The sequence below is a fragment of the Moschus berezovskii genome, chromosome 15, assembly GCF_049115385.1.
Source record: "Moschus berezovskii isolate FMDL1 chromosome 15, NW_MosBer_1.0, whole genome shotgun sequence".
NCBI lineage: Eukaryota > Metazoa > Chordata > Mammalia > Artiodactyla > Moschidae > Moschus > Moschus berezovskii.
In genome coordinates, this window is record NC_142474.1 from 38,026,876 (window position 1) to 38,050,284 (window position 23,409).

A 23,409-nucleotide genomic window follows, 5' to 3' on the forward strand; every position below is an offset into this window, starting at 1 on the left:
TCACCTCGGACCCCAGGGCCTTGGCCACAATCTGGCTCTTACAGATGCTAGGGGACTCCCGGCTGCAGAGCTGTGGTCAGGTCACTGGTGTAAATGGGTCCTGGGTGCTGAGATCTAGGGGCCGCCCTCCTGCAGTGAGAGGTGGGGAGGATGCAGAACAGCACAGGCTGGGAGACTCCAGACAGTGGTGTGTTTATGGGGGTATTCTTCCCCTGGGAACCAGCCGGATCCCAGGCCCTGGGGGCAAAGTTGGACCGCGGCTGATCTCAGGACTCCGGCACAATGGGCTGCAGTTCAGTTCAGTTGCTCAGTCATGTCTGACTCTTTGCGACCCCATGAATCTCAGCATGCCAGGCCTCCCTGTCCATCACCAACTCCCGGAGTTCACTCAACCTCATGTCCATCGAGTCGGTGATGCCATCCAGCCATCTCATCCTCTGTTGTCCCCTTCTCCTCCTGCCCCCAATCCCTCCCAGCATCAGAGTCTTTTCCAGTGAGTCAACTCTTCGCATGAGGTGGCCAAAGTATTGGAGTTTCAGCTTTAGCATCAGCCCTTGCAATGAACACCCAGGATTGATCTCCTTTAGAATGAACTGGTTGGATCTCCTTGCAGTCCAAGGGACTCTCCAACACCACAGTTCAAAAGCATCAGTTCTTCGGTGATCAGCTTTCTTCACAGTCCAACTCTCACATCCATACATGACCACTGGAAAAACCATAGCCTTAACTAGACGGACCTGTGTTGACAAAGTAATGTCTCTGCTTTTAAATATGCTATCTGCTACTGCTGCTGTTAAGTCTCTTCAGTTGTGTCTGACTCTGTGCAACCCCATAGACGGCAGCCCACCAGGCTCCCCCGTCCCTGGGAATTTCCAGGTAAGAACACTGGAGTGGGTTGCCATTTCCTTCTCCAATGCATGAAAGTGAAAAGTGAAAGTGAAGTCGCTCAGTCGTGTCTGACTCTTAGCAACCCCATGGACTGCAGCCTACCAGGCTCCTCTGCCCATGGGATTTTCCAGGCAAGAGTACTGGAGTGGGGTGCCATTGCCTTCTCTGAATATGCTATCTAGGTTGGTCATAAATTTCCTTCCAAGGAGTAAGCGTTTTTTAATTTCATGGCTGCAATCACCATCTGCAGTGATTTTGGAGCCCAGAAAAATAAAGTCTGACACTGTTTCCACTGTTTCCCCATCTATTTTCCATGAAGTGATGGGACCAGATGCCATGATTTTAGTTTTCTGAATGTTGAGCTTTAAGCCAACCTTTTCACTCTCCTCTTTTACTTTCATCAAGAGGCTTTTTAGTTCCTCTTCACTTTCTACCATAAGGGTGGTGTCATCTGCATATCTGAGGTTATTGATATTTCTCCCAGCAATCTTGATTCCAGCTTGTGCTTCTTCCAGCCCAGAGTTCCTCATGATGTACTCTGCATATAAGTTAAATAAGCAAGGTGACAATATACAGCCTCAATGTACTCCTTTTCCTTGTTGGAACCAGTCTGTTGTTCCATGGTTAAGGCCAAATGCCAGTTCTGGGCAGGAACAGCATAGCGGGCAGGGCTGGTCCTTCCTGAGCCCCTGCCAGGGTGGTGGGCGGGCTCCGGCCCTGACGGTGGGGTGCAGGAGGGCCTCCTCCATCCCGCCCTCCCCACACCCTTCCCCTACCTCCCTCGCTCCATATGTGGTCAGGTCAGAGCTGTAGGGTTGTCTGTGTGTCTGTGGTTCCCACCCTTGTACCTCTGGCCCCTACCTCAGCACCAAATAGCACAGATGGCTGTGTTGAGCAGCCCCCTCACCGTGTCCCCTCCGAGCACCAACCGTGTCCTCAGGCTCTTCCTGGTCCTCTCAGCGGTGGGTGGCTCAGGCCCAGACCAGTGTCCCCTCCCCTCCCCTTCTTCTTAGACACCCCAGTTCAGACCTGGCAAGCTTCCCTTGGGCTCCCCGGAGTCCACAGTGCACTTCCTCCACCATCTTCACTGTGACTGGTTATGATTCTAGAATTTTCCTTAATGATGGGGAATTGGTCAGTGGTGACCCCATAGCATCCTCAGGAGACAAGTTTAAGTTTTGCTCACGATTCCAGAGACAGAGTCAAGGAGTCAAGTGATTCTCACAAAAGCAGAAATGAGCTTGGCTGTGTGACTACACTGCTTTGTCTGCTTGGGAAGTTTTCAGGGCTGGTCTTCCCAAGTGCTGATTTTAACAAGCTGCAAGTGGACACTGGGTCCGAGGGATGCCTCTGTCAGCAGGTGGCCCGTGTATTTAAGCCGGGTGCCAGTGCCCCCAAGTCCTCCTCGCCCCCACCCTGTGGTGTAGCTGTGCACGGGTGCCCAGCTGGTCATCCCAGGGCAGCTTGCCCGAGACCCCAGTCCACCCCACATTAAAGTTGTCTTCTGGTCTCAGGAGCTTCCATCCAGTAAGCCTGAGAGTCGGCCGCAGGGGCGCTGGAACCTTGGGCTGCAGGTCCCTTGGGGGCTCAGTGTGGCCCTGGAAAGATCATTCGTTCCCTGTTCACCATCCGCAGTGACTAAGGGCTGGACTTGGTGGTTGGGCAGTCAGGTCGGAACTCCGGTTCCAAGTCTGATGAGCTGTGTGACCACAGGCAGCTGACTCAGGGGCTCTGTGCCTCATTTCCCCTTATGTGAAACAGAGTCAGTGATGGTGCTTGTACTGAGAGCTGGTATCTGAGTCAAATTACTGACAATTTGTAAAGACACTGTAAAAGTGTCTGGCTCGCAGACACTGCTGTCTGAACGCAGCTGAATACACTGATTCATTTGACCGGTGCTGATTAAGCCTGGCTTATGGGCAAGCAGTGTGCTAGATGCTGACGACGTAACAGTTCAGTGGCTTAGCCAGGTCAGCGGTCGCATGGACTGCCCGGTGCCACAGGGCCCAGGCTAATCCCCTTGCGACAAAGGCCCTCGAAGTGGCTCTGAGTGTGTGGGCAGGAGGGTGCCTCTGCTAGCAGAGTCCAGTTACGGTGTCTGCAGCTGGGGGTCTCCAGACTGAGCCCAGAGGGTGCAGGCCAGGCCGTCAGAGCTACCGGTTGCCTTCCTGCTAAGGTCTCAACACTTTCACGGTTTAAGGTGAAAACATTAGTTTCGATATTAATCTGTTTTCAGCAAAGCCACATGAATGATATTTAAAAGGTGCTTTATGTTTATCTTTGCAGTAACAAGTTAGCTCGTTCGATGACCCCATTTACCACCTGGAAGGGTGACTTGGCACACACGCCGCACTCGCTGGATGTGTGGGTGGCTGAGGGACAGGGAGCAGGCCTTTGGTCTTCCAGGAGCGCTGGGCTTCGCAGGGGGGTGGAGTGCTGCCCGAGGGAAGTCGCCCAGAAGCCTGGCACCGTGGGTGTGGGCTTGTTTGCCTGATAAAGTCATTTGGTCAGCTGTTGGCTCCATTCTCAGATTTTACCTGAGGAGAGTAAGTGGCTTCCCTGGGGTTTAGGCAGTCGTTTCTGCTGTATCATAAAGTCTCAGCCGTGGAGTGTTCTCTGCGGCCTCCCTGTGCCCCGCTTTGTCTCTGGGGAGAGTCACGTGCGGCCACAAGGAGCAGGTACCCAGTTTCACCAGGCAGCTGACCTCCTGTCTGCCCCTGAAACCAAGCTGCCTCATTTGGGGTCAGGCACTGCCTGACTACTCCATGGGACAGGAGTCTGGGTGCACCCCCTCGAGGTGCCCCCCCACTGCTGTTAGCTGGAGGTCCAGAGCTGAGGGTGGAGCTGTGAAAGGGGGAACCTCAAGTAGCACAGAGCAAGTGATGCCCCTGGCTGCACCAGCTTTCTGCTGGCTGACCTCCGCTGTCCTTCTCAGAGGCCCGGGGCAGTGCTGCCGGAGAGGGAAACATCAGGAGAGCGATACAGTCTGCCCTCGAGGGGCCGTGGGAAGTAAGCTGGACCTGGGGGACACCCGAGTCATACTGAACAAGCCACCAGAACACAGTTTCTGGGGACGCAGGGAGGGACTGCCAGGTGCGTGGGTCTTAACGTCTCATGCCAGGTCTGCGTGACCTACGGCTACATGACTAATCCCCACACAAAGGCTCCTTTTAGGTATGAAGTTTGGTCACAGTTCTTGGCACAGACTCTGCTGCAGGATGTACTTTTTGTCAATCAGAACTATAGCAACAAGGCAGCAAAGTAGGGAGACCAATCCCCCAACATAAAGAGGCCTGGGCTTCAAAGTGCCCTGGTGGTCGGAAGTCACCAGAAAGTATACGGGGCACCCTGGGGAGTGTCCTTCACCAGGCTTGTGGTCTGAGGAGCCCTGGTCACTGGACACCCTGGTGCACGGGCACCATGAGCTCGGGAACTGGCCATTGGCCCATCCACTCTCCTGAGAAAGGGCCTGGGAGCCTGGCTGCACGTCCAGGGACATGTGGTCTGGACGCATACCTGCCCCCGGGAAGCCGTGCCCCGGCCGGCGGAGTGGAGGCTGAATGGACGCTTGGCGCCTTGCCCTGCCTCTAGGTCTCTTTTCCCCCGAGTCACAGTGCTCGTGTGTCCATCCAGATGGGCCTGGTGGCTGAGCAGAGGGCTTTGCCCATGGCCTGGGCACACAGACACCAGGGGAGGGTTTCATGTGCTAGTTCTTGTCCCTCAAAGGCTGGCATATAGCTCAGGTTCTGCATGACTGTGCTGATTCTGTCGCTACACGTTGAACTGAGACTCCCTAATAAGAAGCCAGGCACTCAACATGCTTCATGGCGACGCTCCGGGCGCAACCATGTGCTGCCCCAACGAGGTTTCCATACAGAGTTGATTCGCGGTGGTCTGTGTGCGAGTACCTCTTTCCAGGACTTTGAGGACGGGTCAGTCGACATGGCTCTCATAGTTGCGAGTGCAGGGCTCGTCAGCAGCTCAAGAGTTTAGTGTTTTAGGTGAATATGATTTCAGATTCACAGCTGAATCGTAAAAATACCAAGGACCTGTGCACTTCTCATTAACAGGATGTATGAAGGCCTCTGAGGGTTTCCTCTGACAGGGATATTTTTAATGTGCTCTCTCTTTGGCAAGGTTGAGTTTCTGGTTTCTCCAGTGGTTCCTCTTCTTTTCTATTGAACAAGGAGACTTCAACTGTTCTTCGTAAAACCAAGAAAATCATGTATCCGATATATTATCATTAAGAAAAATTCTGTCCTCTCCATATAGTGTCTATATACATGACTAAGTTATGGGACAGTTGAGAAGATGCTGGCCTTCAGCAGGGCCTGGGGTCCTGTCACTTGGAGCCCCTTTGGGGAGAAGCAAGCCTCTGGTCTTGGTTTAGTGCCACATCACAAGTTTGTTGAGAATATTATTGATACTAAAAAGTAAAGCACTTTGTAAACGTTATAGTCCTACACAACTGGTAAGAAATTGTTTTATTATTGCTTAGAGTTAAGAGCTAAAGAAAGGATATTTGCTATTCAGAGCAAAGGATTGGTTGAATTTATCTAAATAAAATAGTTTTTAAGGAGCAGAAATGGACCATGTAAGAGTGAGGGGGGAAGGCTGAGGGATACACAGGTACCTGAGGAAGAGAGAGGGGTGTGAGCATGGCTCTGTGCTTCTCAGGAACTGTGGGCACAGCTATCTGGAGTTAAGCAAATGATCCTGATGAGTCTAATCACCTCGCAGGCTTCCTTCAGAAGTGCCAGACTCAGGAGGCATGCTTGTAATACCCACGACACAAAAAAAGGGCAGTACAGCTAGTGAGATGAGAGAATCCTGACTCTCTAGAATTACTTTCTGTGTTGGAATCTGGGGAGTGTAGGAGACGTTTTCATGTAAGAATGAGAGGACTTGTTAAAAGGATCTGAGAAGTCAAGGGGCACAGAGATGAGGCAGGGGCAGAGCAGCTGCTGGTGGACAGCAGGGACATAGGCGGCCACCCGGCTGCAAGCCCACTGCTGCCCCTTAGCTGTGACAGGCTAGTGGCAGCCTTGCTGGGCCTCGGTTCCCTGCCCACTCACAGCGTTGCTGTAGGGTTGAAATGAGTTCACACGTGGGCAGGTGCTTTGGACAGTGCACTACACCCGGTCACATGCAGGTACAGTTTCCCGCAGGATGTGGTCCTGGGCTCTACAAGGGAGTGGCCACCCCTTAGCAGGTTACGGAGGCCAGTGTCTCAGTGCCCCAGCCTTCTACTCCGTCCACTCCAGAGGGCAGCCGTGGAGCCGACCACAGCCCTTTGCATTGGGTGGGTTTTTCCTGCCCTGCCACTCATCTGTGGGGTTTTGCAGGTCTCCCGGGCCATCTCCTTCCTCCTGACCTCATCTCACCTGCGGCCTGTTTTGCATTCGCAGCAGGTCAGCCCGGCTCTGGGCTGCCCTTTCCGCTCCTGCAGTGGCAGCAGGAGGGGCGGGACTGCCCCCCTTCACAGGGCCCGGAGGATGGACCCATCTGCAGTCTGATTCTCAGAAAGGCTGTGCTGCAAATCTGGAATTGTGCCCGCAGACAATGCACAACTGACTGGAAGTGTCTGGTCCATACAGGCATTTGGGGCTACTACCCCCGGCAGGCAAAGCAAAGGTGGGGGGTAAATTTCCAGGTGGAGTTCGTTGGAGAAAGGCAGTGGGCAGGTCAGTCAGCCACGGTCAAGGGCGCAGAGATGCTAAGACAAGAGCCAGAGTCACCGAGGCGGAGGGATAGATGATGGCTTCTGAGGAAGAAGAGGTACAAAAGCCCTGCGGCTGGCCTGGGCTGGGGGAAAGGGGGAAGCTCCGGTGGTGTAGGGTCCCCAGGGGGGCCTCGCGGGTGAGGAGAGGCGTCACTTGTCGCACACGGCTGGGACTCCACGGCCTTTATTTAATAAGATTCAGCAGGGTACTTCCCTGGCGTTCCGGTGGTTAAGACTGAGCTTTCAGTGCAGAGGGGGATGTTCCATCCCTGGTGGGGAAGCTAAGATCCCACCCGCCTCACCAACCAACAAATTTAAAAAAGGGAAGCGCGCTCACCAGGGGAGAAGCGACGTGAGCGCGCAAAGAGCAGACCCGCGCGCCCCCCGCCTTCCTCTCACCCAGCCAGAGCTCGCGCCCGCCCCCCCAGATCTCCCGATCCGGAGACCCCAGACTCCCCGAGACCCCTGGAGCCCTCCGAGCCCCACTGAGCCCCCAACTCTCACCCCCTTCCCAGGCTCCCAAAGGCCCCCCAGACCCCCGGCCCAGCCAGGCCCTGGACCCGGCTGGGCAGCACAGATGCCCGGGGAGGCCTCTCAAGACCCTCTCCTTTCCGCGGTGAGGATCGGACCTCAACGCCGCCTTTCCGGCGCGGTCCTCCTCCCGCCGCTCGCGCCCTCCGCCCCGGCCCCGCGACCCCTCCTCCGGCCAGGCGAGGGCGCTGTGTGACCCCGAGGCCGTGCGTGGGGAGCAGGGAGCGCCGGAACTGACGCACCGCAGGCGGAAGTTTCGTCCTTCTCGGCGGAAGTTATTCCCCGGCTCCTCGGCGGAAGTCCGGGTGGCTGTCCCCTCGTGGCGAATCGCCGGCATGGCGCACTACAACTTCAAGAAGATCACGGTGGTGCCGTCTGCCAAGGTAGGAGGCCCCAAGGGCCCTTCTGCCCCCGCTTTTCTCGGCCAGGTCGCGGGACGCTGGGGCTCCGGTCTGTAACGGTGGGTTGGAAGGGGCCGCCTTCCCCGCCAGGCCCTTTCTTAGATCACGTTCTCTCGCGATTCGGGCCTCCTGGTTTGGGGTCCTCCCAGAGAGAGTGGGGGTCCTTCCTCAGAGATTAGGGCCTTCAGGAGGTTGGGTTCTGGGGGTCCTTCCTCAGAGATTAGGGCCCTCAGGGGGTTGGGATCTGCCCAGAGGAGAGGAGGAGAGTCAGGAAGCTCTATGAAGTAGGTGGGTCTGCGTGGTCTCTGTCAGACGAACGACCGGCGGCAGCGTGCCTCCCAGAGCCGGCGGTGTGCCTCCCAGAGCAGACAGCGTCTCATGTCTACCTGCTTGGACGGCTTGCTCTGGACTTCTTGCCGGAATCTTTCGTGTCCGCCTTACCTTGGGAAATTGAAAACAGCGTGTTTTAGTCTTACCGGTTATTTTGTGGGCTGTCAAAACTGGACATACCGAAATAGTAGAACTGTTTCTCCTTAAAACATTCTTTTTTCCTGATTTGTGCTTGAGTTTTCTGGGTACTTAACGTTTCAGATGGTTTTAGGTATATGGAAGTTAGGATAATGTCAAGAGTGTGGGATAAAAGTTTATTTCAGCAGGCATTTGCTGAGTGTTTTCATAAAGGCATGGAACCATGCAGATGAACAGAGCTTTACACTGAAGATTTAATTAGAATAAGTGTTTGTAGTTTAAAATAGAAAAAGTGTTTGTAGTTTAAAATACATTGTTGAACATTAGTCTCTTAAGGTGATTTCAAATAAGTGGGTGAAAGGAGGCATTTTTGGTGTAACTGTCTTATTTTATTGCAGGACTTTATTGACCTGACATTATCGAAGACTCAACGAAAGACTCCGACAGTTATCCACAAACATTACCAAATCCATCGCATTAGACATTTTTATATGAGGAAAGTCAAATTTACTCAGCAGAATTACCATGACAGGCTCTCACAGATTCTGACAGATTTCCCCAAATTGGATGTAAGTGACTCTGCTGAACGTAAGTGATTATGTAAATATGAACCATCAGACAAGGTTAAACCAGGTGTGTCTACTCAGTTGACGGATAGTGAAGGAAAGAGGAAATAATCGACTTGTCAGAGTTTACTCTGAAAGTTAGTAACAAAACTGGGAGCAGATCAGAGGTTTTTTGATTCTTTAGTATCTTGTTTCCCCAGTGAAACTCCCATCTCTGAGGGCCTGGAACATGCCTCAGGCTTTCTCTGTAACCTCTAGGCTGTAGGGACAGTTGGAATTCTGAAAACTGAACTGAATTCAGAAGCCCAAGGTTCTGGTGGCCTATGTGCATCCTCTCCTCCTTCTTTCCAAAGCTCCCTTTCCTATGGCTTCAGATGGGGCCAGTGGCTTGAGGTCCAGCAGTGTGTGTTATCTTATTGCTGTGACTGATGGTCAGTGTGCTTTTCTTATGAGATGCAGTCTCATGGGGCGCTGCCTTCTTCACTGAGCCCCCGAGGTTAGGCCCTGCTGCACTGAGCCATCTGCCTGCGTGCTTAGCTGCAGGATACAGGAGTGGACCCTGCCTGTGGAGCCCCTGAGTGGGGCCACATGGTTGCAGAGTTGCTGAGGTGATGATGGATGTGGGGTCTGCAATACAGCCTGAGAGCCTCAGCTGCCCTGAGATAGTCCCTGAATGGGGGTTAAGGCTGAGAGCAGAGATTGGTTCATGTGACAGAAACTGCTGGTGTAAAATTCTAGGACTTGATGCTAGTGCTTAGTGACCACTGGCTGGATGAGGGTATAGTTTCTGAGGAAAGTGCAGGTACTTTGGAAAGTACCTGAGGATGAAAAGCGCAGTAAGAATGAGGTGACAGCACCAGGAAGCACCTGTGCAGATAGAAGATGAGCGAAGAGACGGGGATTTAAAACTTTCTTCTTAAGTTTTGGGCAATAGCAGCACATTTACAGGTTGATGGGACTGGCTGGATGGATGGGAAAGTATTTCTGGAGCTCTCTTCTCAAGCCCAAGGGGTGGGCTCTGGTGCCCAGATGGAGCTGGGCCTGGTCAGGCCTGCACAGGGCAGGTGGACTTGGCTTCCCTGCTGACTCTATTTTTTCTCTGTGACTAAATAATCACTGTTCAGGAGAGAGGCCTGGGGAGAAGATTGAGGGGGGAGGGTGGGCGATGAGGAAGAGCAGAAGATGTGATGTGTTTCCCTAGGAAGTTATGTTCGAGTGTTATCCACACTGGATATGGAGAAGCTGCCATACCAAGGTGACCATTCTGTTGTTCTTGTTACAGGATATTCATCCATTTTATGCAGATTTGATGAACATTCTCTATGACAAGGATCATTACAAGTTGGCTCTAGGACAAATAAACATTGCCAAAAATTTAGTGGACAAGTAAGGGATTTTCTTAATGTATCTTTTAAGTTACTGTCAAAGGAGAGCAAAATCTTACACGTTTTTTCTGTTTTTCAGCGTTGCTAAAGATTATGTGCGGCTCATGAAATATGGTGATTCTCTGTACCGCTGTAAGCAACTGAAACGCGCTGCTCTCGGGCGGATGTGCACTATTATCAAAAGACAGAAGCAGAGTTTGGAATATTTGGAACAAGGTACTTGTTATGCATCAGCAACTAGCTACTTGTTAGTACATTCTGTTAAAATACTTGATTGTTGTCAAGAGTTATTTTTATAATGTTTATTTTTGTTTTGTTGTAGAGATCAAAGGAACAAATTATTTTTCCCACTCTAACCTGTAAGAAAGTCTAACAGATGTGATTGAAAAAGCAGCTAGAATTCAATTAATGCTTACCTGTTAGTAGCACTATTAAAAACTTTTATATGTCTTTCAAATTTAATAGGCAAGGCATGTACAGTATAAATGGCGGGGAGATACCAAAATGTATAAAAATAAAGTGACCCGTAGTTTTACCTGTTACTGATATTTTAGTGTAAAACATGTTAGCATCAAACTGCTACTCCAGTTTTGTTACCTGGTTGTTGTTGTTGCTAAGTCGCTTCAGTTGTATCCGACTCTGTGTGACCCCATAGATGGCAGCCCACCAGGCTCCGCTGTCCCTGGGATTCTCTAGGCAAGAACACTGGAGTGGGTTGCCATTTACTTCTCCAACTTCATGGCTGCATTCACACAAATATTACTTACTATGAGAACTACTACACTGAAAGAGTTGGGAAGTACCACACCAGATAGGATGGAAAATACAAAAAACTAACATGTTTCAGAGTTTTATTCAATAGGCGGTTTCTAAATTAATGTAGAACAATTTTTACTGAAACAACTTTGTGCTGTTTTGCATGCGTATATATTTTTACATTTCAATTATTTTTAACTGATTTGATTTTGATCCCCTCCCCCAGCATCTTGCATGTAATTTGCAACAAGATCATAACTCTGAGCTGCTTTGACAGTGCTTCCAGTCATCAGTTAGGTCTTTAGGTGGCCTGCCCAGTGGTGCTGCTTGAGCAGTCGAGGTCCAGAGGGTTGCTCGTAACTTGGCAAAGGAGCCCTGTAGGCCAGGAAGTGCTAGAGCACACGCTTGCTCGAATCACCCTTTCAAACTCGACTCTCTGCTCAGTCCTCTGGGTTGTGTGGTCTGGGCCCCACCTCGGTCTGCTGGGTGGGAACTCAGTGCTGTTTGGACCTGGGAGCAGGGTTCTGGATTCAGCCTGGATGCCCCTGCAGCTGGTGCCTTCTCCATTCATTCATGTTTTCTCGTCATGTGTGTGATCACTGATGGAGTGTGGTAACATGGCCGCAGGCCTGGAGTGTACAGCTAAGTTGAGCAGACCATCAGCTTTGAGTTGCTTATGCTTTTTCATGAAGTTAAGTACATTTACCTTCGTCTTCTCACAGTGCGTCAGCATCTGTCCCGTCTGCCCACCATTGACCCGAACACGAGGACCCTGCTTCTGTGTGGGTACCCCAACGTTGGCAAGTCCAGCTTCATCAACAAGGTTGGTGCTGTCCCCGCACCTACCGAGGACCCGCTTGCGTAGGCTGAGGGGGGCCACCCGGTCGGTGCTGGCTTCTGTCTTAGCAGTCTTGTCACGTGAGGTGTCATGGGGTCTCTTCTGACCCCCAACAGTTGGTCTTGATGCTGTGTGGCTGAGGCGTGTTTGTTCTGGGAGGATGTGAAAATCAGGACCTGTGGTTTGTTCCAGGTGACGAGAGCGGATGTGGATGTCCAGCCTTACGCCTTCACCACCAAGTCTCTGTTTGTGGGGCACATGGATTACAAGTACCTGCGCTGGCAGGTGAGCGCTGGCCTGGGGCATGCAGCCTCATTCCTGGCATCCGGCTCTGGGCTTCCCACCAATGAGGGTCTGCCCATGTCCGGGGAGCCTGGGGGCTGGGGAGCAGGTCCTGGGTCGCCGGAAGCACTCCCCACCCCCAATGGATAGGCTCCAGGGCTGCACGGGGGCCGCTTTCTGTCCTCGGGTGAACTTGGGACACAGCAGCTCCCTGTGTGGCATCTGTGCTCTGCTTACGGCAGGACTTCTGATTAATGCATCCTCAGAAACCCAGAAAGGTTGGCGCAGCCTATGTGCACAGTTTAACGTGGTATTGTAAACAGTGATGTTGTTCTGAGCACTTGGGGGCGTTCTGGTTAACCCAGGGCTCATAGAGCAGTCCTCTTTCCATCCAGTCCTCAGCGTCGCTGCTGAGCTTGTTCCTCAGGGAGGGCCCCTCCCCCGGTTTTCATGTCCCACTGCCTTGTTCCTTCACCGTAGTCAGTGGGGAGCTCCACCAGGGCTGGTCTAGGTCTGTGGGCACCCTTGGCCTGTATGCTGGGCTGACTTGTCTGCCCACAGGTGGTGGACACCCCTGGGATCCTGGACCACCCTCTGGAGGACCGCAACACCATTGAGATGCAGGCCATCACGGCACTGGCCCACCTGCGAGCCGCGGTGCTGTACGTGATGGACCTGTCAGAGCAGTGCGGCCACGGGCTTGCGGAGCAGCTGGAACTCTTCCAGAACCTCAGGCCACTCTTTGTCAACAAGGTGGGTATGGGCTGGTGTGGTCTTTGGTGAGTAACGGCGAAGGTGATGATTTCATTAGTTTTCTTCCTTGCTGCAGCCTCTTATCGTCATAGCAAACAAATGTGATGTGAAGAGGATCTCTGAGCTTTCTGAGGACAATCAGGTAAATTGCCTCGATGTTTTCAAAATTTCCTGCTGATTCTGAACCTCGTCTGCCACAACCAGAGTTGAGAAAGAACGTTAGTGATGCTAGTTCACAGTGTTCTGTTGAAGGAATGTTAGTGATGCTAGTTCACAGTGTTCTGTTGAAGGAATGTTAGTGATGCTAGTTCACAGTGTTCTGTTTTACTGTTGAGATTATGTCCTTAGTGACTGAGTTGCTGTAACCTCACGGATGCCCATCAGTGGCAGAGGGACCATGAGGTTTCCTGTGGCCTCTCTCAGAGGCCGTGGGGCTGGCAGTGCCTGTGGTCAGAGTGGCAGCCCCAGGAGCTGCTTGTTGGGAAGGGCTGTCTCTCAGCTGGGCACCTGGGCAGGTGGCATGGGTGCAAGTGGCCACACTGGTCATGCTGTGACTGGTGTTTCTAGGGAGGAGGGGCCTAGGAGGGAAGCAGAGCTCCATCCTGAGCAGCCTGAAGGCTTGAGCTGGGCACTTGTTTCTGGACTGGGGTCGTGTGGTCGGGTGGGCAGTGAGGTGTCAGGAGCCTTGGTGGTGGTGCAGGTGGGGTCCCTCTTAGGGTCTTAGTGGTTCTTTTGTCTATGGGTCGTACTTGTTGTGAAGGTGTTTTCTTGGAAATTATCTTAGACTGAGGAGACCAGGTATTTATAAAGAACAACAGTGAGAGCATTGTCTGTGGAGATATATTTTGATTTTGCCAAGGTTCTCTTCAGAAGGGTAGGCCTCACAGAATGTTCCTGAGTGTCTCAGGTTTGCTTGCTGCACTCTGGTTTGAGTCTCCCCATAATGTGCATTGTCTTAATCACAGCAGGATTTAGGGACAAATAAGTAACAGTTTTGGGGAGATGTTCTTCAGAAGAATTAAAAACCACAGAGGTGTTTGTTGTGATTAGCATCTGTAGCACCTGTTTGAGGAGGAGGATGGTTTGTGGATGGGAAGTGAGAATAAATGCCGCAGCTCATGTTTACTCATCCGTTGTGTTCCCAGAAAATATTTCTAGATCTGCAGGCAGAAGGTTTTCCTGTGGTGGAGACCAGTACACTGACGGAGGAGGGGGTTATCAGAGTGAAGACAGAGGTCAGTGCTCCCCGTAAGCAGGCTTGTCCCTTCCTTGATAGGAGCTTGGTCAGCCCCGAGTGCCAGCAGCCCCGCCGAGAGATGCTTCCGGGTTCCCTGACCCCTCTGTGCCCCCTTCTTCTGCCCTGTGAGTGTTGGGAGTGGGGGTCACACGGGTCATCTGCACCGGTCCTGCCCCCTCAGTTTCTGCATTGGGCTGGGCTTACCCTGGCCCAGGAAGGGAGATGGCACCCGCTCCCCACTCCAGGAGCACACGGTCTGCCCTGGGCAACTTCCTGAACTTGGGGGTCCCAGCACCTAGCCCGCAGAGGCTTCTCTGAGGGAGAGCCCGGCAGGTTCCAGCCTTGGGCCCATCTGGCGTGGGGCTCTGGCTCCTGGGCCCTTTCAGATGTGATGGGACATTGGATGCCCCGTGACCCAGCACCGCGTGTTCTCACCTTCCTAGGCTTGTGACAGGCTTTTGGCTCATCGTGTTGAAACCAAAATGAAGGGAAATAAAGTGAATGAGGTGCTGAACAGACTGCACTTGGCTGTTCCCAGCAGGAGAGATGACAAGGTGAGACCTCCTATGGCGGCCCTGGAGGCAGGGCTTGTGGGGCTGGTGGGGTTTCCTGGGTGCTCTTAGATCAAGGTCACGCCATGTGTGTGTCAGAATCTAAAAGGTGAAAAGAAAGGAGGAGCCTTAACTGCTGTTCCCTCCACCAGAGGCTGCCTCCTGCAGCTCGTCTCGTTTATCTTTCCAGAAACATTCTGGCATATCAGCTTTTCTCAAATTTTAAATAGGGTGGTATCATAGGTCTCTTTTTTTAATTGCAAGTTTATCTGTAGAGTGAAATTTAAGACATGGTATCAAAAATGTCATTGTTCTCAAAAGTGCACTGGAAGTTTATGCTCCTGGTGGTTTGAGAATGCACACTTCCTGTTCTATCAGTATGACAGACCACAGATGATTCTGTTGTCGTGGTGTGTTTTCTTTTTGTCTGCGTTGCACAGCTTTCGGGATCTCAGTCCCCTGCCTGGAACCTGGCAGTGAAGGCCGGGAATCCTAACTACTAGGCTGCCAGGGAACTTTCACGCGTTTTTTTTTTGTTGTTGTTGTTGTTAATTATTTTGATGTTTCTCATGTATTCTATTCATTCAGCACTAATTTTTGGTGACCAGTCTAGGAACTAACAATAGGTAAAGATCATTGCCAGTGACGTTTGTTACTGTAAAACTCTTGATTCTCAGAAAGTTGTGCCAGTTTTCAATTTTTTTTCAGTACCACACATTTTTTCTTCTAAAATAAAGTGAAAATTATAAGAAGTGATGTTTCTTCGTTGTGGTTTTAGGCAGTCGCACTCGCTGATTATTCAACTTGATTGTGTTTCTAGTTACTGAACATTGTGTGGAACTGGGTATTTTATGGTGATTAACATATTGATTGACTTCTTCACTTCTGTAGGTTGATTATTTCTTATTGATTTCTAATTTTTATATTAAGGAAGTCAGACTCTTGTGTGTTCTATGCATGTGTGCTCAGTCACTTCAGTCGTGTACGACTCTTTTGGAGCCCATGGATTGTAGCCTGCCAGGCTCCTCTGTGGGGTTCTCCAGGCAAGAATACATGTGTTGCCATCCCCTACTCCAGGGGATCATCCCGACCCAGAGGTCCAACCTGCGTCTCTTAGGTCTCCTGCATTGCAGGCGGGTTCTTTACTCTTTACTATGAGTGCCACCTGGGACGTTCTACATTCAGTAGACATTTTTTTTCTTTTTGTGCTTTGATTCAGCAAACATTTCACGTGAGTATTTCCAATTATGTTTTCACAGGAGAGGCCCCCGTTCATCCCTGAAGGCGTGGTGGCACGCAGAAAGAGGATGGAGCTCGGGGAGCCGAAGAAGAGGCGGGTAGGTGAGGGAGCCTCAGGCCTGTGCTGGAGTGGGGATGGGGGCACCTGGGAGCATAATCCCCAGGACTGGGGCCCCTTCCTGGGTTGGGGGACAGGGCTGCCAGGGGTGGAAGCAGGTTTCCCACTGGAAGTTGGTGCTGAGCTTCAGGTGGCAAAAGGTTGGAGAGGGGTAATGCCGTGGGGCTGTGGGGCACCTGGCAGTTCTGGCCCTGGGGGTCGGAAGTGCTGATGAAAACTGTTGCATTTTCATTGCAGGAACGGGACCTGGAACTGGAAATGGGAGATGATTATATTCTGGATCTTCAAAGTAAGGGCTCAAGTGTGGTAGTTGTTTAAGATGCTAGGTGTGTGAAAAGTATGAGAGTACCTTAGTGGGTACAAGTTGTCCAGCATTTTGTTAGTTTAATTTCTTGAAGGTGAGAGGTTGCCAGAATGCTGAGATTTTTTCCTTCCAGGTAGGTTTCTCTTGTTTTTGGTGAGGGATTATTTTTGTACCTTTCCTAGCATATAATGCTGGACCAGGCTGATACCATCGATAGTCTCTTGTTATGCCTTAGGACTCTTGGTTTTGAGGTACTGATGGGCCCTGGCATGAGCGTGGACTAGTCCTCTGCTCAAGCACGTTACCTTGTTTACTTGGCACTGAGCACAGATGCTCTACTGTCTTTGCAGATGTGGGACTTTGTTAAGTGGTGACTCTTCGGGTATCTGGTAGTTGAAGATTTTTTTTTTGTTTTTTGACCTTTAGAGTACTGGGATATAATAAATTCATCTGAGAAACATGACAAGATCCCTGAGATCTGGGAAGGCCATAACATAGCCGATTATATTGACCCTGACATCATGCAGGTATGTGTCCCTGGTGACATTGTGTGACTTTTACTCCTCTTCAACTTGACCCAGGAGATACGAGCACAGCTTCCCCCTCCACTTTGTCCTTGGCCCTTGTTCTTTCTGCGCCCAGCGAGAGCCTGGGCTCTGTCACCTGGGGCCTGTTTTCAGCCCCGTGTCCCTCCACCTGAGGCTGGTGCTCACTCTTTCTTCCACCACACCTCCCTCCTTGTCTTCCTCTGCCTGGCTCCTTCGTGAAGGACTCTCTCGTGTGGACACCCCATTCACCTGCCCCACCCCGCCTCACCCCATGAGTGGACCCTCTGCTGGGGCTGCCCACTCCCCAGCCTGACCCTCCTCTTCACTGGTCCTGCTCTGGCACTCGCGGCTGGCCCCCTCCTCACTTGCTGTTTCTTAACATACGAGTGTCCATAAGTTTCTTTCTTTTTTAAAAAAACAAAGCCTGCCTTAGACCCTGTGTTCTTCTTCAGTTGCGGTCCTGTCTTTTCTGAGTCACGTCTTTCTTAATGTGTGAAAGTGTATGATCGAGTGGCATCTAGTACACACGTGGTGTTGTGCAGCCACCTATTTTATGTATTTTATAAAAGTGGAGTCACACAGTAAGTTGACTTCCCACTGAGCATGGTATTTTCAAGGTTTGTCCGTGTGGTAGCATGTGTCAGAGCTTTCTTCCTCCCTCTTTCTTAGTGATGTTCTATTTCAAATGTATGGCACATTCTATATAGTATATAGTTCATGCTCTCATCCATGGATGGACACATAAGGGTTGTTTCTGCCTTTTGGGTGTCATGGTTCATGTATTAGTATTGAGTGTTTTCAACGTGTCTGGGCAGATTCCTAGGAGAATTGCTGGATTATAAGGTAATTTTATGTCTTACTCTTTGAGGAACTGCCAGTTCTCAGATGGTGTCCTTGATTTATTTCATGTCTTCATCTCTTCACTTGTGCCTCTTGCTCTGTTTCTTATTGTGTAGCAGCCCCCTTCTACAGTCTGGGCTCTGATGGCCCATGATTGGCCTCACCTTGCCCATCCCCTTCCAGTCTCCTTCCCTCCTTCTGCCTTATCACACCAGTAGTGATGTGGCACCTTTGACTCGGGCTCTTGTTGAGGTTTATTATACATTTTTAAAGATGTTATTAACCATACAGCTAATGAGCTTGTATTTGGAACAGCTTTGGGATGGATACACAAGCTGTCCTGGTCCAAGGCCAGTTTGGGTTGATATTCATGGTTCTTTAAGAACAGACCTGCTCTTGTGTACCATCTAGGAAGAGGGGAACGTTTTACATGTTTTAACCTTGGAGTTGGGAGTGATTCTTTCTAAAGAAGGTAAAGAAGTGGCATGGAACTGTCTGCTTCTGTTGGTGTAGTCTTCTTGCTCATCTCTGTGCCTTTTTGCGGGGAGGTGAGCCTTGCCGAGGCCACGTGAGCCTGAACCTGGGCATTTGTATCACCTCAAAAAGCTTAGGAGAAACCTGGTTTTTATAAAGTTATAACCCTAACCTTAACCCTAACCCTAGGGTTATGTATGAGTTTTTCATTGTTAACTTTAATTATGACTTTTCTTTTAAAGAAATTGGAAGAGTTAGAAAAAGAAGAAGAACTAAGAACAGCTGCTGGAGAGTATGACAGTGAATCTGAAAGTGAAGATGAAGAAATGGCGGAGATTCGACAGCTGGCAAAACAGATTAGGGAAAAAAAGAAGCTGAAGATTCTACAGTCCAGAGAGAAGGACACACAGGGGCCCAGGATGCCTCGGACGGCCAAGAAGGCAAGTGTTGTGCTCAAGAGTCAGTGTTTTTTTCTGTGTGGGCGTCTGTATGGCTGCCTTTTGGTTGGTGTAAGTTGACTTGTTTTTGAGGTTGGCTGAGTGTTGACCTATATTGAGTGTTCACCCTTTCTTGGTGACTTTCACTGTTGGATTCAACTACTTTGTAGCTGTACAAAATGAAGATCGTGAGTTATGGGTAAATTTGTGGAGGTAAACTCATCAGTTAACACATCCTTATTCTTTAATTCTTTATTGGAAAGGACTTATGTTTTACTTTCTTCAGAAACCTTACGCAGTCTAACTCAGAGCCAGAGTGATTTATCTGAGCCCTGTGACTGATTAGGATGGGGAGGTTCACGCTGAGGCACAAGTGGATTGGATGGAGCCAGGGTCCTCGGGTCCTCAGGTCTGTCTCCTAGGGCCTTCGCTCTCATCTGGAGTCACTGTGCCCAGGGAAGGAGGATGGTGTGGGGGATGGTTGAGTGAGCTGGGCCAGGCTGTCTCCATGGAGCACACGTGTGTGTTTGACATGCGGTTTCTGTGTGGTGGCGGATGACGTGGACAGCTGTGGCATCGCTGTGTTCCCTCACCATGGGGGAGGAGCTGCTGGCCTCTTGGGTCTGCATGTGGGAACCCCTGGGGAGCTGAGTGGAATCCGGGGGCCACACATATGTTGTCCTGTGTGTAATATGTAATCACCCAGAAAATGTTAATTTTTATGTTATTTAATGAGTTGTCCAAAAACTTGCATGCGAGCCCAAGTAAAAGATAGTTTCTAAAATAAGTGTATCATGGATCATTGTTCTGTACATTTTTCCTCAAGTTTTTTTTTTTTTAAGGTTTCATCAAACTAACTGTTTAAAACAATCTCGTTTCCCCCTTCAGGTTCAGCGGAAGGTCTTGGAGGATGAGATGCGCAGTCTTGGTGTTGACATGAACGACAAAGACAACGTGAGTGCAGACGGCCGGGGTGGGGGTGGGGTGCTGTCCTGGGAACCAGGGCAGGAACAGGTTACAGAGGAGTCAGCACTTCCGGGGTTTGTGTTGAGAATTATGTTGTTTTGCATAGTTCTTATTGAGCTGTGACTTTGATTTTGTTGACCAGTGTCTTCACATCGAGCTTTAATTAGCTTCAGTTTAGACATAGTAAACGGGAGGTGGTGCTGAGTGCCTTGGTGTGAGAGGAATATAGGCTGTAAATAGTTCAAAGCCATGCCTCAGACCCCAGAGGTTAGAAGGCATTTCACATACCATTTTTAGTGTTGCAGATTTTCTTGATGAATTGAGCCAGAGTACACATCTTCATATGAAAGAGCATCTTGATGTTCTGGATTATTTCTCAAAGCAGTTTCTCAGAAGTGGAATTACTGAAACAAGGAAAACCATTGTGTTAGACTAAGCGGATTTTGATGAGCCATGCGTGCTGTTCACATTATGTTTCCTGACTAATGATTATCGGATGCTGGGCTCTCAGCTGTGCAGTCTTATTTCCAGATAGCAACCTGAGGGGCACTTTGAGCAGGGGCCTGCAGAACCTCTCCTCAGCACCCAGGTCTTTGCTCAACCTCATGACTGAGCTTTCTGGTGGCCAGTAGGGTGAGAAGGAGGGCCGCTCTTGACATAAATCGTGCTGCTTAGGAGGTTGATCAGGCAGCTCTGAGTAGCACACGGCAGCTGTGTGAGTGAAGACGAATATTTGACCAATAATTAATGAGGACTGTGTGTACTTTATTTTTTTACAGTGTTTTTTTTTTTTTTAAGATTTGTTTATTTATTTTGGCCATGCTGTGCTGCATTTGGAATCTTAGTTCCATGACCAGGGACTGAACCTGCATCCCCTATGGTGGAAGGGAGGACTCGTCTCCACTGGTCCACCAGGGCAGGCCCTGACTATGTATGTTTTAAATGTATTTAGCTTGTTCGACGATGGTTCTGTGAGCCCTCCATGTGCCTTCTCCCCGCACTGGAGTAATTTAATGTTTGTCACTAAGGCGGGACCCCGAGGTGCCAGGACCCCAAGGCACCGGGACCCCGAGGCACTGAAGCCTGCTCTGTTTCAGGCCCATTATGCAGTCCAGGCCAGAAGGTCTCGGAGTGTCACCAGGAAGAGGAAGCGGGAAGACTCTGTCCTGCCCGCCTCTGTGACCCGCAGTCACAGCTGTTCTCGGCCTCCACGTGATGTCTCTGGTCTCCGGGATGTCAAGGTTAGTCCCTGTAACGAGCAGCTAATAAAACAGTAGCCTCTATGGTTGACCCCTCAGGGAGTTGGGGCAAACACTTGGAGCTGCAGAGATTGTGGGGTGGGTGGTGGAGTGCGTTTTTCTGGGTGGTCACCCTGAGGGTCGGGCTTGGCCCCTGCACAGCCAGGTGTCCATGGGCCTTTTCTTCATGTGTGTGTGTTCCTTCTCCGGGTGGACAGAGCAGGGTATATTGCAATAGCCTTGCAGCCTGAACCTTGGTCCCAGCCACTCAGGGCTATGCTAGGAAAACAGTCCTGCTCAGAGCCTGGACATGGGGCCCTCACCCACCACAGAAGGGAGCTGTTTGGGGCACTCTTTCAGAAAAGACACTTTGGATGTGTACAGTCTCTTTTTGTGACCAACTACTACTTTTTCTTTTTTTCTTTAAATACAAAAATGGTTAGTTTCAACATTTTGAAAATTCATATAGATGAGAAAGTCTGTTTATAAACTGACAAGCAGTGTGCTTTCAGGAAGCCATTTCATCTAGTAATCTGGACTTAATACCAGCATTGCCACTTATCAGTCAGGTACGAGTAGCTCCATAGCCAGATCTCTGTGCCCTCATCTGCTGAGAGGGAAGTAGAACAGAACACAGTACCTGATCTTGCAGGTCTGAGTGTGTCTGGTCCTTACAGGTACAAGACTGGTCTGGTACAGTTTCCATCCTGCAGGTACTATGGTGTGTCCACGGGAAAATGGTGTGAGTGATGCTCACTAGGGCTTCTTTTCACAGCATAGACCTGGACTGTTAGGTAATGGAAATTCACTTGGAAATTTGGGTTTTCACAACTGATAGGTTTTTCTTTACCTTTATAGATGGTGAAGAAGGCCAAGACGATGATGAAGAATGCTCAGAAGAAGATGAATCGCTTGGGGAAGAAAGGGGAGGCAGACAGACATGTGTTTGACATGAAACCAAAGCACTTGCTCTCAGGAAAGAGGAAAGCTGGTAAAAAGGACAGGAGATAGTGTCCTTTGCCACTGAAACACTTTGACCTGACTTTTTCCTGGTTTGGTTTCACAGAACTGGGAGTCGTGATCTGTAAACTGAACAGAACAGTGAAGTAACTCAAGGACTTGATGCTTTGCTGAAAGCTATGGTTATGCCTCAAATGTACAGGTGTGGGTAATTTTTGTCACTATTATACTACAGATATTTTGGGTGGGCAGTGGTTTCTCATTTCTGAAGTTTTGTTTGCTTCAGACTTGCAGGACAGGAAAGATTTATTGATGTGACTGTGTTGCTTTTGATGGACAAATCATACTCTTGTGCAGGAGGGGACTTTGGTCACTGCACGTGAAGAGTCCCTTTTTTGCAAACACACCTCTGTTTGTGTGGACAGAAGTCTGCCCTGCAGGCCCAGGAACTGGTGAAAGGTTACAGATATCAGCATGCCAGCACTGAAAGGACTAAGTCATCTCCTAGTCCTTCTGTTCAGTGCACCGTTTAATTTGTCCTCGACTATTTTATCCAAAATAAACTTCCAAAAGAAAGAAATTTTGATTTGGTTGGTTTTATTTGTTTCAGTTACAAACCACTGTCAGTGTGGGCAGATGAAAAGGGAAAAAAGCAAATGACAATTCTTTTTTGTTTTCAAAGCAAAAAGTACTTTTCTGTGGAGTAGAATGTTGCCTAAGTTGCTGAAGCAATTGAATGTGGGCATCTCCTGTTTCAGTGTCCACTGCTGAAGACTTGTTTGAGTGGAAATCATTGTGAGGTTCATGCTCAGTAAATTGAAGGGAATTAGTATGTGTGAATATGAAGTGCTTACAACAGCACTTCTTCACCTCAAAACTGCCCTGGCCACCGCTTTGTGTGTAGTTTCCAAGTCCCCTCTGCTCACTGTCGGTGTTTCTAAGTGCACCTTTGTGGGTCCTCCAGTGTTGAGCAGTGTAATTCAGGGCTTTTCTACACATAGGTGGGTTTGAAAGTTGCATTTTAGGGATCCATAGTAAAGTAAAAGTTTTGTTTGTGCTGGGAAAGGTTATGTTCAGAGAAACCTGCTGAATGATACCAGGTGGAACGACCAGGAACATCCAGAGTCCCTCTCCTTTGGGATTATACTTTCAGTTCAGTCTCTCAGTTGTGTCCGACTCTTTGCAACCCCGTGAATTGCAGCACGCCAGGCCTTCCTGTCCATCACCAACTCCCAGAGTCCACCCAAATTCATGTCCATTGTGTCGGTGATGCCATCCAACCATCTCATCCTCTGTTGTCCCCTTCTCCTGCCCTCAGTCTTTCCCAGCATTAGGGTCTTTTCAGATGAGTCAGTTCTTCCCATCAGGTGGCCAAAGTATTGGAGTTTCAGCTTCAACATCAGTCCTTCCAATGAACACCCAGGACTGATTTCCTTTAGGATGGACTGGTTGGATCTCCTTGCAGTCCAAGGGACTCTTCAAGTCTTCTCCAACACCACAGTTCAAAAGCATCAATTCTTAGGTGCTCAGCTTTCTTTATAGTCCAACTCTCATATCCATACACGACCACTGGAAAAACCATAGCCTTGACTAGATGGGCCTTTGTTGACAAAGTAGTGTTTCTGCTTTTTAATATGCTGTCTAGGTTGGTCATAACTTTCCTTCCAAGGAGTAAGCGTCTTTTAATTTCATGGCTGCAATCACCATCTGCAGTGATTTTGGAGCCCAGAAAAATAAAGTTAGCCACCATTTCCCCATTTATTTGCCATGAAATGATGGGACCAGATGCCATGATCTTAGTTTTCTGAATGTTGAACTTCAAGCCAACTTTTTCACTTTCCTCTTTAACCTTCATCAAGAGACTCTTTAGTTCTTCACTTTCTGCCATAAGGGTGGTGTCGTCTGCA

The 23,409-nt window shown here is 49.8% G+C and overlaps 1 protein-coding gene across 1 annotated transcript; it reads left to right on the forward strand.

The window, feature by feature from the left end:
• Positions 1-7,395: 7,395 nt before the first annotated feature.
• GTPBP4 (GTP binding protein 4) lies at positions 7,396-22,091 on the forward strand. Its single transcript, XM_055431573.2, has 17 exons — positions 7,396-7,524; positions 8,409-8,579; positions 9,859-9,962; positions 10,041-10,177; positions 11,440-11,540; positions 11,748-11,840; positions 12,399-12,590; positions 12,667-12,732; positions 13,736-13,825; positions 14,271-14,381; positions 15,638-15,715; positions 15,973-16,024; positions 16,466-16,566; positions 18,144-18,341; positions 19,227-19,292; positions 20,402-20,545; positions 21,401-22,091. The coding sequence occupies exons 1-17, from the start codon at positions 7,477-7,479 to the stop codon at positions 21,551-21,553; spliced, it is 1,905 nt and encodes a 634-aa protein (XP_055287548.1). The 5' UTR covers positions 7,396-7,476; the 3' UTR covers positions 21,554-22,091.
• The last annotated feature ends 1,318 nt before the right edge of the window (positions 22,092-23,409 follow it).

Excerpts from the sequence above, each read along its gene's own strand:
- GTPBP4 (XM_055431573.2), top strand. The coding sequence starts at position 7,477 with ATGGCGCACTACAACTTCAAGAAGATCACGGTGGTGCCGTCTGCCAAG. Across the intron at positions 15,716-15,972 it reads GGGAGCCGAAGAAGAGGCGG|GAACGGGACCTGGAACTGGA; the intron begins GTAGGTGAGGGA and ends TTTTCATTGCAG. Across the intron at positions 20,546-21,400 it reads CTGGTCTCCGGGATGTCAAG|ATGGTGAAGAAGGCCAAGAC; the intron begins GTTAGTCCCTGT and ends TTACCTTTATAG.